Raw genomic sequence first — 13725 nt, 5'->3', positions numbered from 1 at the left:
TTTGCATAGGAAGATATAGTGATATCAAGAAATCAGCAGTCCTCTCATCAATTTGTGAATTGAGTGTGGCTTCTATACTGATACCATCCGGTTGTGTTGTGCAGGCAGAAATTTTATTGGCAAGAGTAGAGACTTACTGCGCTCTGTTCCCTGGTGGATGTGTCACTTCGCACCCAGCAGTATCTCAAGGTCCACATTCCGGGGGCGCGTGCTGGGCAACAGGAGCCTCTCGGGAGCCGTCCCTCCAGACCCTGCGGGTCCAGAAGCCCCGCGGCGGGAGCGTGGCCTCTGATCGTTAGGTCTGGTGGTGATGGATGCTGTCTTCTCTGCCCATTTGCAGTACTTGGTCATGGATTACTACGTAGGTGGCGATTTACTGACCCTGCTCAGTAAATTTGAGGACAAACTTCCAGAAGATATGGCAAGGTTCTACATTGGTGAAATGGTGTTGGCCATCGATTCCATCCATCAGCTTCATTACGTGCACAGGTAATCACCTTGATGTGTTTTATGGAAACCACCATTAACATGTTAAAGCAGTCCTTTCAGAGCCCCAGCGCCAGGCTCTGTGGAGAGTTTGGGAGGTTGGGGTCCTCCCTTTGGCTGCCACGATGTGGAGTGCCTTCCCAGGTCGCAGCTCTGTGGCCGCTGCAGTCAGCTGAGGTCCCCTTGTCCTTTGGTGTCTGCCTGCCATTGGCTCGTGCTCTGCCCTGCCCGCCCCCCAGAGCTCGTTTCCTGGTCACCCACAGAACATTAGGGGGGTTGAGTTGAGGGGGCTCCCATCACAGCAGCATAAAGGACTCAAACGAGTGTAACTGCTCCTGCGTGGCAGACGGGGGTGGCAGCGTGGAGCAGGCCCCCTCCTGCTCGCCACACGGCCCCCGCCCCCCGCCACCAGGACCGCGGCCCTAGTCGTTGCCCAGCCTGCACCTCTGTGTCCGTCTCGTTCTGCTGTTTAAGACAGGGATTCAGTCCTGTGAGGGTGGGGGCGGGGGTGGCGGGGGTTGTTGGTTCTGTTTTACTTCTTTTCATCAAAGTGTTTCATGGCGATAGTTTTAGAAATTCAAATAGGTGTACAGGGCTTATAACAAAACATGAGTGTTCAGTCTTGACACCCCTGCCACAGGTAACTACCATCAATTTGTAGTTGTTTCTTCTGGTATTTGCTTTCATATTTCCAGCTAACAGAAATGTATTTCTCTTGCTGCTGCGTTTTGTGGGGTGGGGGCGGGGGTCTCAGAGCGCGTCTGTCTGAGTGGAGGTTTGACTCTTTCACATGAGTACATCCCTCTCAACCCTCCTTCCCACCTGGTCCCAGTTAACGTGCAGTTCCGCCCTCGGACACCGTGAGTGTGAACTGCACAGGTCGCAGATTGCACACCGGCTTCTTTCACTAAGTACTTTCTGTGCCTCTGAGCCTGTCGGGGATTTTCCTGACCAGATGCAGTTTGTGCTCCTGCGGTAGCGATGGTGCCCAGTGTCAAAGGAACAGCCCTTCAAGTCCTGCCACGAGTGTGACCCTGTTGCCCTGGGCGGGGGCGGCTTGCCAGGGACCACGCTGTCCTGCCCGGGGCGCAGGTCTCCATGTCATGGGCAGCCCAGGGTGCCGCCCCCATAGCAGGTGCTGCTCTCAGGATGGTGAGGTTTGGGCCAGAGTCACTCTTCTCTTTGCTGTGTTCTGTAATGCCATTATGCCTGCTGTTATAACAGTCACTGTTCTTGTTTTCAATATCAGATTTTATACTCTTCTTGATGGAACTTTGCTTAATTCACTACAGAGAGATTTGTAGTTGTCACAGATCTCCAGGGAAATTAATTTGACTGCCTTTTGAACAGTTTATTCTTTCCTGTTTTTCCCTAAGTAGATAGCTTTCTGCTCATTTTCTTAATTGGTTGTGTAGAAGCTTTGCTCTATCTTTTAACTTTAGGGCATAGTAGGAAAATTAAAATACATAATTTGACGTTGTTTTTTCCCTTAAAGTCAACGCAATATTTAGACTAAGTGCTTGAATGACCTAGTCTAAAAACAGAAGAGCTCGCAGAGTTAGATGGTACAGGAAGTCAGTCCCACCCCCATCTCAGGGGTGTGCCTGAGTAAGTTAAGGCTGCCTGTGGTGGGGCCAGGAGTGAGTGACTCCCATCAGAACCATGGACACGATGGGCAGGTTCAGACCGTAGCTTTGGGCCTCTTTCCCGTGGGAGGACGTGGGCCACGGCGACTTCTTCAGGCAATGCCCGCCACACCCCAGCCCGGCTCCCGCAGACAGAGCCGCTGCGCCCCAGCCTTGGCAGCTGCACCCCTGCGAGGCCCACTGCAGGAAGCAGCAGGGACCTCCGACCCAGAGCCGAGCTCCCCGGTGCGCGCCGCCCTTCCAGGAGGTCAGCCTCGGAAAGTAGCAGAGCAGAGACCAAGAGGCACAGGCTCCCAGGGGTTGCAGCCGGGCAGGGTTTTGTTTTTAATTTTAACGTTTCCACTCAACTCTTTGTTTAAAAAAAAAAAAAATATTTACTTGGCTGCGCCGGGTCTTATTTGTGACACGAGGGATCTAGTTCCCTGATCAGGGATTGACCTCAGGCCCCCCGCATTGGGGGCCCAGAGTCTTAGCCACTCCAGGGAAGTCCCACAGGCAGATTTTTTAAACGTGTTAAATTTATTGGTTGTTTGCTTCTAATGGTTTCATTTTTACATAAACTCCATTTGGAGTTTATTCTAATATAAAGAATGGATCTGATTTTATCTTTAATTAAAAGGCTGTTCAGTTGTCCCAGCACAAACTTAACTTATCTGTGTCTTTGCCCACTGATCTGAGGTAGCGTCTTTATGATATGCTCGGTTTCTGTATGAGTTTGGTCTGTTCTGGACATTCTGCTCCACTGTCTTTCTGTCTCTGCTCTGGGACCACGTCATGGAGGCTTGAAACTCCATGGGGCCAAATCCCCCATCACACCTCTTTCTTTTTAGTGTTTTCCTAGCTCTTCTAACATGTTGGTTGTTGCATATCAACTTCAATATCAACTGGTCTGGCTGCAAAAAAAGCAGGACACTTACTTATTTATTTTTAAATTTGATGGGTCTTTCAGTCTGCAGATTCAGGTCTTTTTTTTTTACTTCTGGAAGGTTGTCTCGGGCTTCAGCTTCAGATGCGATGTTTTACTGTTTCGATTCTTCAAGGGCTCCTGTTACGTGTATGTTGTGCCTTCTTTGCCTCTGTCTTCCGTTTCAGCCTCCGGTGCTTTGTCCCCGACCGTTTTGAATTCTTTGTCCCATTTTTACCTTTTCAGCTCTTTTCCTCCGTTTCTTCAGTGCCTTTCATTAGATTTTTTTTTTAATGTTTTAATTTATTTTTGGCTGTGCTGGGTCTTGGTTGCCGCACAGGCTTCTCTCTGGTTGGGGGGCGCGGGCTCCAGGGCGCGGGGCCTCCGGAGCTGCGGCGCACACACACACACAGGCTTCGTTGCTCTGGGCCCCGTGGGCTCTTTCCCAGGGCAGGGGTTGAACCTGTGTCTTCTGCATTGGCAGGCGGATTCTTCACCACTGAGCCACCAGAGCGGCCCTAGATCTTTATTTAAATTGACTCTTCTTTGGCATCTTACACGTTAGTTTTCATTTCTGTTAAGATTGTCTTTTTCTTCTGTTCCTCCCCTGGGTTAAACCAAGTCTGTTTTCTCTTCTGCTTATTTTTGTGTAGGTCTGTTCTTTGTTTTGTTTTGCCACACCTCGCCGCGTGTGGGATCTTAGTTCCCTGACCAGGGATCAAACCTTTGTCCCCTGCAGTGGAGGCTCAGTCTTACTAGAACACCAGGAAAGCAGTTTTTATTTTTCTGACTCATTGAGCGATTCTTTTGTTTTCTCTTTCACATTCCTGAGTATTTATTTAAGATTTATTTCAGTTTGGAGTGCTTTGCTAGAGGTTTTTTGGGTTTTTTTTTTGCTTTGCTTTTTTTGAATTGATCATCTTTTGCTCGCACGTGTTTGTGAGACCTACCTGTGTTGTTGGGAGTAGCGGGGGCTTTCATGTGTTTGCATCAGGGTGTAGCATTCTGTCAGGCCAGAGTGGCCTGGCCTCTCGGTCCATTCTGCAGGTGGACTTGAGGTGCTCCAGGCTCAAGCCCCCGTGCAGAATTTGGCCTTGTCACAGCCCCTCTTGGCGGTTGTTACCAGCTATGCTGCTGGGAGCATCCTTCGCTCTTCTTGGTGAACACCTTCCTTTTCTTTTGTCACGCTGTCCGGTCACACACACTTACTCTGCCAGGAAGGAGGACTAGTCCCTTGACGTCCACCGCCCCGCCCCGCACTCCCCGCCGAGTGCTGGGCAGCACACACGACAGGCAGTAGGATGGCGGGTTGAGTGCGACAGTTCACTTTCCTGCTGCAGGGTAACTGGCAGACTGCTCCGCTCTGAGCTTCCCTGTCGTCGTCTGTAACATGCACCGTGGGGCGGGGCCCGTGGTGCTCTGGGGTGCAGGGTACCCGTAGGACACCGACCATCTTGCCCCAGCTCCTCACCTGACTCCGTTAGGCATCACGTCCCCGCTCAGGTGTCTCTTCTTGGGTCACAGCCGCCGGGCCCCTTCACACCTGTGAACGCAGGGCTGCCTCCTCTGCTATCCCTCCCGTTTCCTCGCAGCAGCTGCCACGTGGCTTGTGCTCTATGATTGATGCCGAGACCCTGTGTGGCAGGGTCTTGTGTGTTCATGTCCCGACGTCCCGGCTGGAGGGAGGCTTCCTGAGCACAGGTGGTGCGGTCCAGCCCCTGCCGTGGCCCCAGGTCGAGAGCAGCGCCCAGCACGGGGGAGGCCTGGGCTGGCGGGTGGGGACCGGTGGGGTCCGTGGCCAGGTCCCAGTGGTGAATGGGGGTTCACCGCTGCTGCCCGCAGACCAACCACCGCAGGGGACGCTCTCCTGGGTCCTGTCGTGACGTACTAGTGCTTCCTCTGATGATTCTCTGCTAGTGAAGGGCTGTGACCTACCTAACGTGTTGCATGGAAATCGTTAATTTGTGTGTTTATTTTACTAACAGAGACATTAAACCTGACAATGTCCTTTTGGATGTAAATGGTCATATCCGCCTGGCTGACTTTGGATCCTGTTTGAAGATGAATGACGATGGAACTGTAGGTATTTTTGTTGACACTCTTCCATTTGGTCTTGTGGTTTGCTTGCAGTTAGAAGGGGCTTATTTACATTTTCAATTTGAGATACAATTAAGAAACCAAGTTTATTAATGTAAATTAAGAAGATAAGTCCATTTAGAAAACAGTTGAAATTTTCTGTTTACAGTTAAAACATCTTGATTGCTTTTTGTGTTCGCGGAAGTGATATGTGTGCCTTCTGCAGAGGAGGGGTCAGGTGTCCTCAGACCCCCAGGCGGCCCCGGTGGGCCAGCCCCGGGGTGAGGGAGAGGCAGCCTCGGGTCCTCCTGAACCGGGAGTCAGTGCCTTCTCGTTTCTGTCTGGGGCAGGACTTCCTGAACGGGGGTCCTCCATACCCCCTCTTCCAAGGGCCAGTGGACGCTCCCACTGCAGAGCGGGAGGACGCCCCTGGAGTGGCCGTCAGACCCCAAGGAGGCTGGGTTTGGGCCGGGTCAGAGCCCCCTGGCCTTGCAGCCTCGGTGGGCCCCCCACCCCCCACCCCGCCTCGCTGGCTCCAGCACGTGGCTCCGATCGTCAGGGACTCGTCAGCATCCTTCCGGTGGCCCCGGTCGCAGTTTGAGTTTTCGGTGTTTTGGGAGTCTTTTCTTTAAAACCTACACACGTCATAAAGTCTACTGTAACTGCTTCTCCAGAGAGAGCAGCCCCTCGCCCACCCCTTGCTGTGGGTTTTCAAGCCACAGTAAAAGAACGTAAAGCTGGCAGCACTTGACGGCATTTTAAAAAGAGCAAGTCGGTTTACTCCCTCTCTCTCCACAAAGCCAGTCTCTTATTTCTAATGTGATGGGTCTCTTGGTGCTGTCCCCAAAGCCAGTCTTCTAACGAGGCAGCACAGGCCTTGGTCCGAGCCCACGCGCTGGGCACCTTTCCCAGGGGCTCACCCGCCTTACCTCCCGGTAGCTGTCCCCTGCCGCCCTGTCTGACTCCTGAGGACTCCCCACTGAGTCCTGCCGCCGGGCCCTGGGCTGTGATTGAGGAGAGGCTGGTCTTTTCGAGGACGGGCCTTCTTGGCTCTTGTCGCGTCTTGCTGACCCCCAGTCATGTGGACTCCACGTGCTCTGAGGCCGGTCTGTGACCTCCTAGCACACCCAACCCCCAGGTTGTCTCTGCGATGGTTGCAGCTCCCCACCTAGGGCGTGTCCAGCACCCAGCTGGTCCCTGGACCTACTGCCAGACATTCCAGTTTGGAGCTCGAGGGTAGGGTGTGGGTGAGCAGCCCGAGCTTCCCCTGGGAGCTTGTCAGAAAGGCAGCGTCTTAGGATCTCTGTCTCGCAAGCATGTGGTGTCTATGCAAGTACAAGTCCAAGGAGGCCTAGCCTGGATGCACTGGGTGCCTGGGCCACACTGTGAGCTGCGATGGGGGATGTGGGGCTCCACTGCCCTGTGGGGCTGGGTGGGCATCTAGGGACTAAAAAACCCGGTGGGCGGGAGAGTCTGGTGCATTCTGGAAACTGCCCAGTGTTTAGAGCTATAAAGATAGCTCTAAGTTGTATCTGACTCTTGCGATCCCATGAACTGTAGCCTGCCCGGCTTCTCTGTGCATGGAATTCTTCAGGCAAGAATACTGGAGTGGGCTGCCATTTCCTTCTCCAGGGGAACTTCCTGATCCAGGAATTGAACCCAGGTCTCCCGCATTGCAGGCAGAGGCTTTACTGACGGAGTTACACGGGAAGCCCCAGTTTAGTGCTATAGGAACATTTATTTGCACTGAATTTTTCATTATGAGGTTTTTAAATCATGACCATGTGAAGATTTACCCTGTGACGTCCTCGGGTTCCCCTTCACCCTGCCCGCCCTCTCCCCTAAGGTGCAGTCCTCCGTGGCTGTGGGCACCCCGGACTACATCTCCCCAGAGATCCTGCAGGCAATGGAGGACGGCATGGGCAAGTATGGCCCCGAGTGCGACTGGTGGTCTCTGGGCGTCTGCATGTACGAGATGCTGTACGGAGAGACCCCGTTCTACGCCGAGTCCCTTGTGGAGACCTACGGAAAGATCATGAACCATGAAGTAAGCCGTCGCACTCCACCCCGCCCCGTGTGTGTCCAAGTCCCTGTGGAAGAGGGACAGTGGGGCAGGCTGGGCGGCCAGACGGGTGTCTGAGCAGGCTGCTGACCTGGGAGATGACGGCAGAGGGGGCGCTCCCACTCCCTGGTGGAGGGGGGCGGGTCCATCGAGCCGGAACCCTGCAGGAGACGTGGGCTACGGGAGCAAGACACAGGTCCGTGCGGGGCCAGGTGGGTGGGAATTGCCCGAGGGGGCTCACAGGCCACTGTCACCTGTGTGCCTGCCCCTTCCCTTAGACGTCGGCTCTGCCGCTCTAGCCTGCTTGCCCCAAAGTCGTAGTCAGGAGTGGGTTACACGTCTCAGCACAGTAGTGCTCTTGGTCCTTTGTTGAGCCTGTTTCTTTCCCTCCTGTTTTTCTCCCTTTTCCCAGCTATTCATTTTTCACTTCTATTTCCCTCATTTTCTGTTTATTATTTATTCTTCCATCTAATGTTTTTGTCATCTGTGTTTTTTCTTTTTACCCCTCTTTCCCCACGTCCTTCTGACGCCAGGGTCAGCCTCTCTGCCCATTGACTCACGGCACCCTTCACCCGTGCTCGGTCACTCGCCCAGACAGGTGCTCATTTGTCTGCTATCTTCCCCCAGCCTGGCACCCCAGTATTTGCTCAGATAAGGAGCAGATTAACATTAAAGTCCTAAAGTATCTTTGTTTAAATCAAGGAAAGTTATGCCTTAAAAAAGTTTTTTTCAAAGTAGAAATACATATTTATTTATAAATTAGTACATACTATTAAAAACTTCAGACATGCCGAAGTGCATGCAGTAAGTTGATGGTGAAAGTCACCCCATGAACTTCTGGTGATGAGCGTGGTTAAGGTAACAAGTGGGACTTGGTTACATTCTAAGACCTGCGGTCCCTGAGCGCCTGCCACCTGTGGGGCCCACCTGGTGGTCTCCGAACACCATGAGGCAGCGCTGCCGTCCCTTCTAGAGATTACAGGTGAGGCCTGGACAGCAGGGGCGGCTTGGCATGCAGGTCCGCGGTGCCGTGGTGGGTGTGTGGCCTTGTGAACCTCCTAGCATGTGGGAGAGGGGGACTGTCTAAATAAATGGTATCACGGTCACATATGGGTAGGGTTCCAGCCATCTTTCTACTCAGTGCTCAGAGGCAGACCTTACCATGTGTGTGTGTGCACTGTATCTTGTTGTAACAAGTCCCTCTTTGATGAGCATTGAGGTACTTTCCAATTTCCTTGGTCAGAGTGGAATGGCGTCACGAACATGTCGTGTTTTCTCACTGATACTGTTGGCAAAATGCGTACTGAAGGATGGGCCCGTTTTTCTCCCACCTACAACCTGTTGTTGGTGTTCTTTGCCACCTTGATAGGTGAAAATTTATCACCATTTTAGTTTACATGCAGCTTGGTAACAAAGCTGCCATGAGTAAAACCGGCGAGTCTAAGGGTTTTCTGGAATGAAGCTTCATTAGCTTCGGTTGCACTTGGTTACTGGGACATAGGAAGTAACTGTGGCTCTGGAGCTGTTGCCTCTGCTCTGTTCCCCGTGATGTCTGTGCACCTTGGAGTCCTCTGACTGCCCCCCTGCCCTCCCCAGGAGCGGTTTCAGTTCCCTTCCCATGTCACGGACGTGTCCGAGGAGGCCAAAGACCTCATCCAGAGGCTGATCTGCAGCCGGGAGCGCCGGCTGGGGCAGAACGGGGTGGAGGACTTCAAGAAGCACGCCTTCTTCCAAGGGCTGAACTGGGAGAACATCCGGAACCTGGAGGCGCCCTACATTCCGGACGTGAGCAGTCCTTCCGACACGTCCAACTTCGACGTGGACGACGACGTGCTGAGGAACATCGTAAGTGTGGCGGCGCCCTGCCCCCGCGTTGTGTCACAGGTCTGCCTGCGCACGGCCTGCTCATCAAGGGGGTGAATCTGAGAGCTGTGCCAACTTCCAGAAGCTTTGGCGGTTGTCTCAAGGAACGCACCTCTCATCCTGGCCTTCAGCTTGGTCCTTAAAGCGATGGCTTACTCAATTTTAAATAGCTGTTCTATTTTAGGATTCATCAGAATTACTTTGATGCCTTTGTGCCTTTGCAAACAGTGTCACGTACACTGCCGCATCAGTGTCCCTTCTGCCCTGTCCCCCGGCCAGGAGCCTGCCCACGGCCCCATGGCGGCGTGGGTCTCTGGGTCTCCACTCCTCCTCACTGTCCCTGTGCCTGAGGACACATCCGCTCTTCTGCCGTCACGTGTGTTCAGCATGTGCGTGACCGTTTGCTCACACGGCCGGAGGTCGGGAGCGACAGGGATGAGAGGCCAATTTTGAGGTGCTGATGTCTCAGGTTGTGGGTTTTCCACATTGGGCGCTGGCCGAGGGGCCCATCTGGTATCTGACCTGGTCTCACAGGGCCGCTGATAAGCTCGTCATTGTACCTTTTGGGCCCAGAGAGTTTTGCTCATGTCTTGTGAAATTATTTTGTTCTCATCAGACTCAGCATTCAGTACGCATTACTCTGTACGTGAGTCTTGGGGATAGAGAAACTGAGGTTTAACCAGGGAAAAGAAAAATGTGTTTGATTTAGAGGCTTTAGAGGCTCTTTCTTAGTAAAATAAGAGTGGAACTTTAGATGATGTGAGGAAAGACCGAGGAAAGTGTTAATATTATTGTTGAAAGGATTTTTCCTGAACTTCAGATAAACGTGTTTCCACACTGAAATTTACCAGATAAATAACTTTGCTTTTATTTTTAATAGAGAAGGACCCTCAAACTGAAAAATAGCAGTAAACCCATGTGAAATAGTCTCCCTTTGGGTTTCAGACCCCGCTTCTGCCTGTGGCCTGTTTCAGGGCAGGAACCCAGCACCCCTGCCTCTGCCCCACATCCCTTCTGCTCAGGGTCACGGTGAGCGGCGGCTCCTGCCGCTTTAGAAGGTTCGCAGTTACCTGATCCCGGTTCAGCCTGTGCCTCGCTGTCTCAGAAGCAGTGTGTTTGTCCCCTTCACAGCCCGTGCTTTGGTCAAGCTGGGAATGAGAAGGGAACCAGCCAGCAGCCGGCACCCGGCCCCACGCGGGCAGCGTTCTGGGAGGCGCCGTGGGGCTCCCCGCTGCGCCGTTGGCTCCCCGTGACCCTCTCCCCTCCTGTTCTCATTTGTTTGAACATGGTTTCATTCGCGTCGTGTGTTCTCGTGCAGGAAGTGTTACCTCCAGGTTCTCACACGGGCTTCTCTGGATTGCACTTGCCGTTCATCGGGTTCACGTTCACCACGGAAAGGTGCGTCGTCTGCCTTCCCCGCAGGCGGGGGTCCTCCTGGGGTGGGTCCTCCGTGTGGGGCCGAGCCCCGTCAGAGCCAGGGACTCTGACGTGTTCCGTGCTTGAGGGAGCTTCTCCTCTAACAACCCGTTAAAAATGTAAAAACCAAAAAAAAAAAAAAATGTAAAAACCATTTTTACCTCAGACTTGAGGGGGTTCGGCCGCAGGCCCTCGTTTGCTGACCCCCGACCCCTGCAGGCCATCAGCTGGGCAGGGTTTGTGCGGGTGGGACACCAGGGGCCGTGGCCGGCGGCGGGGTGTCTGGTCACACCCGGCTGGGCGTGCCCTTCATCTGGCTCTGCTGGCTTTTGTGGGGATTTTCGCTGCAGCTGCAGGGTTTCCAGGGGAACGGGGAGGGGCTGTAGATGAGAGCCGAGCCCTGCCTGTGAGCACAGCCCTGGGAGCCCCGGCTGGGGGTCGTGTGTGTGGCCTGTCTCCGGGGGGCCTCTGGCAGAGTCATGGTGCCTGTGGTGCTCTTAACTCGATTTTAAAAGGACACTGCGCCAAGAAGAGGGGGCTGAGGAAGAGAGGCGGTAAAATAAGACAAATGGGGCTGCCTCGGCGCCTGGAGCGAGGTCACTGAGCTTGATTCCTGGCTGCTTCCAGCCACGGGTGCGTGAATTGGTATAAGTTTCTGCGGAAGTGGCCTACTTCTGCTCGAGCCCAAGTGCTCTTCAGGTGTGAGATGCCGGAGTTAGTAGCACTTAGGCCAGAGCAGTGGTGGATGCCGTCCAGCCCAGAGGAGGCGTTCTGGGTGCGCTCGGCGTGTTGACTTACTGGCCCCTCTGCAAGGCTCTAGATCTTGCCACTGCACTCAGCGCACTGCGTGTCTGTCACACCTGTGGGCCCTGGGCCCCCAGCAAGGCTCCAAGTTTGTCAGGTTGACCCAGGGACCTCTTCTGAAACAGACCCCAGCAGTACTGGCTGGCACAGCACCCTTGGGCCACCTTTGAGAAACACCAGCCAGGCCCTTCTGTGAGAGAGGGAGTGTGTGTGTGTGTGTGTGTGTGCATGTGCGTGTGTGCACACGCACTCCCTGTGAAGAACTCAGAAACGCCCGACTGCCCTTCTGTGTGTGTGTATGCGTGTGCACACACTCACTCACTGTGTGGAACTCAGAAACGCCCCTGACACTGTCATCACGTTAAAAGCAAGAGGAGCCAAGTGGATTGTCCCCAAGTTCAGCTCCGACGGAGAGAACCTTCCTTGGCCCGAATCTGTGCATCAGAGTGCGCTCACGCGCAGGTGCGTCGTGAGGCGCTGATGGTTGGTGAGGACCTTGGCCCTGGTCCAGGGGCTGGACCTGAAGGAGCCATGTTGGTTGTTGACAGTTTGCGGGGGACGACCAGGGCAGAGCCAGCACGCCCTCACCCCGGGGTGAGCCTCGAGGCGCCCCTGCCCGCGGCCCCGCCAGCCCAGGTCCTCGTGCAGGAGGCCTTCTCCTTTCAGGGGTGACTTAGAGATTACACTGCGCCATCACAGCGAAGTGAATCCACGTTGTTTGTTCAGTCAGTAAGTCACGTCCAACTCCTGCAACCCCACGGACTGTAGCCCACCAGGCTCCTCTGTCCATGGGATTTCCCAGGCAAGAATACTGGAGTGGATTGCCATTTCCTTCTCCAGAATCAACTGTACTTCAATAAAAAAAAAGAAAGGGAATTGTACTTCCAGCCCTCCAGAGGTGCTTTATCTGACCTCCTCTCCACTGTCCATTGTCACCCAGTGGTTTGCAGTAAGGAAGGCTCTTGTCTAATTTTGGCTCCATAAACAATAAAGTCTTTTCACAGCTGATTTTGTTTGCCAATTTGAAAAGGCTTATCTTTTACCCCAGGAAGTTTCTAAACGCTGATGAAGTCCCTGTAAAGTCTCGGTGGGTGAGAACATGCTGTTGCTTTATCTGCAGCTGCTTCTCTGACCGGGGCTCTCTGAAGAGCACCCTGCAGTCCAGCACACTGACCAGAGACGAGGGCGTGCAGCGCGATCTGGAGGCCAGCCTGCAGGTGGAGGCTTACGAGAGGCGCATCCGGAGGCTGGAGCAGGAGCGGCTGGAGCTGAGCCGGAAGCTGCAGGGTGAGGGGGCGGGGCCTCCGCGTGGGGACCGCCCCCTCCCCGCTCCCCGCCGCGGCCCGCGCTCACACACGTCTCCTCCCCAGAGTCCACGCAGACCGTCCAGTCCCTCCACGGTTCAGCCCGGGCCCTGGGCGGCGCAGCCCGGGACAAAGAGATCAAAAGGCTGAACGAAGAGATCGAACGCTTGAAGAATAAGATAGCAGGTGAGTGTTCTAAGGTCACCCTGCTTAGTCTCTGTTCTCAGATCTTCCTTTCTGCAAAGAACATTCTCGGAGTCCTTTCCATTGGATGGAAAAGCAGGGGTGGGGAAAGTTAAACTTTAGCAAAGAGTTCTGGTGTTTTGCCACTTTATTTAAAATTATTTCTCTAATGTGCTTAACACTGTAGGAACTGGTTTGAGCTGTGTCTATAGAATCAATGCTTTATCTGTGACCTCTCTGAGTACTTACATTTTTCTCTGTTAATTCTCCTCTTTGTCACTCTGAGACAGAACTGCTGTAACTCCTCTCTTTCTGGAGCTCTCACCCACGGCTGGGTTTCCTCTTCAGTGTTAAAGTGCTAGATCTGGTGTCACCAGAGTGCATGTTCTGTGGCTCCCAATTATCAAAACTTCCAGAAGACTCAAGGCACCTATAAGTCCCAGCCCTTAGCCTGACACGTGGGTCGGCGCTATACCTGACTCACCTCAAATCAAACCCGAGTCAGTGGCCGTCTCTCTGCTTCCTTCTGGGGCCCACCACCCTGATCTGAGAAAAGGCTGCCATTGAGAGCATTACTCACCGGAGCCCTCCTCACCACCCAGCTGTGCTTGTTACACGGGAGCCAGGGCGGGACGGGGCTCACGTCCCCGGGGAGAGCGTGTGGACACACGTCAGAGCCAAGTCTGCTGGGTCTGTCAGGCGTGCCGGTGGCCGTGCGTGTGCAGGGGAACCTGTTTTTCTCAGATTCCAGTAGGCTGGAGCGGCAGCTCGAGGACACGGTGACTCTCCGCCAGGAGCACGAGGACTCCGCGCAGCGGCTGAAGGGCCTGGAGAAGCAGTACCGCGTGGTGCGGCAGGAGAAGGAGGACCTCCACAAGGTTGGCGGGCCCGTCTGTGGGGAAAGCTCGTGGTTTCGCAGAGTGTGCGGTTGTGTTCATGGGGGTGTCGGAGACTTGCAAGCCTCATCTGCCTCTGTGATCG

At 54.0% G+C, this 13725-nt stretch overlaps 1 protein-coding gene across 1 annotated transcript in view; it reads left to right on the top strand.

Moving 5' to 3' along the window:
• The window catches only part of CDC42BPB (CDC42 binding protein kinase beta), a 113246-nt gene that overhangs the window by 53162 nt on the left and 46359 nt on the right, over positions 1-13725 (top strand). The window contains exons 5-12 of the mRNA XM_043489373.1: positions 341-489; positions 5022-5115; positions 6959-7159; positions 8771-9019; positions 10356-10435; positions 12378-12544; positions 12628-12747; positions 13489-13622. Coding sequence (XP_043345308.1) covers positions 341-489; positions 5022-5115; positions 6959-7159; positions 8771-9019; positions 10356-10435; positions 12378-12544; positions 12628-12747; positions 13489-13622 — 1194 coding nt within the window. The remainder of the gene's footprint in view (positions 1-340; positions 490-5021; positions 5116-6958; positions 7160-8770; positions 9020-10355; positions 10436-12377; positions 12545-12627; positions 12748-13488; positions 13623-13725) is intronic.

The sequence above is a fragment of the Cervus canadensis genome, chromosome 17 (assembly GCF_019320065.1).
Source record: "Cervus canadensis isolate Bull #8, Minnesota chromosome 17, ASM1932006v1, whole genome shotgun sequence".
Taxonomy (NCBI): domain Eukaryota; kingdom Metazoa; phylum Chordata; class Mammalia; order Artiodactyla; family Cervidae; genus Cervus; species Cervus canadensis.
The sequence above is the reverse complement of the archived record's forward strand: the minus strand, read 5'-3'. Positions and strand labels throughout refer to the sequence as shown.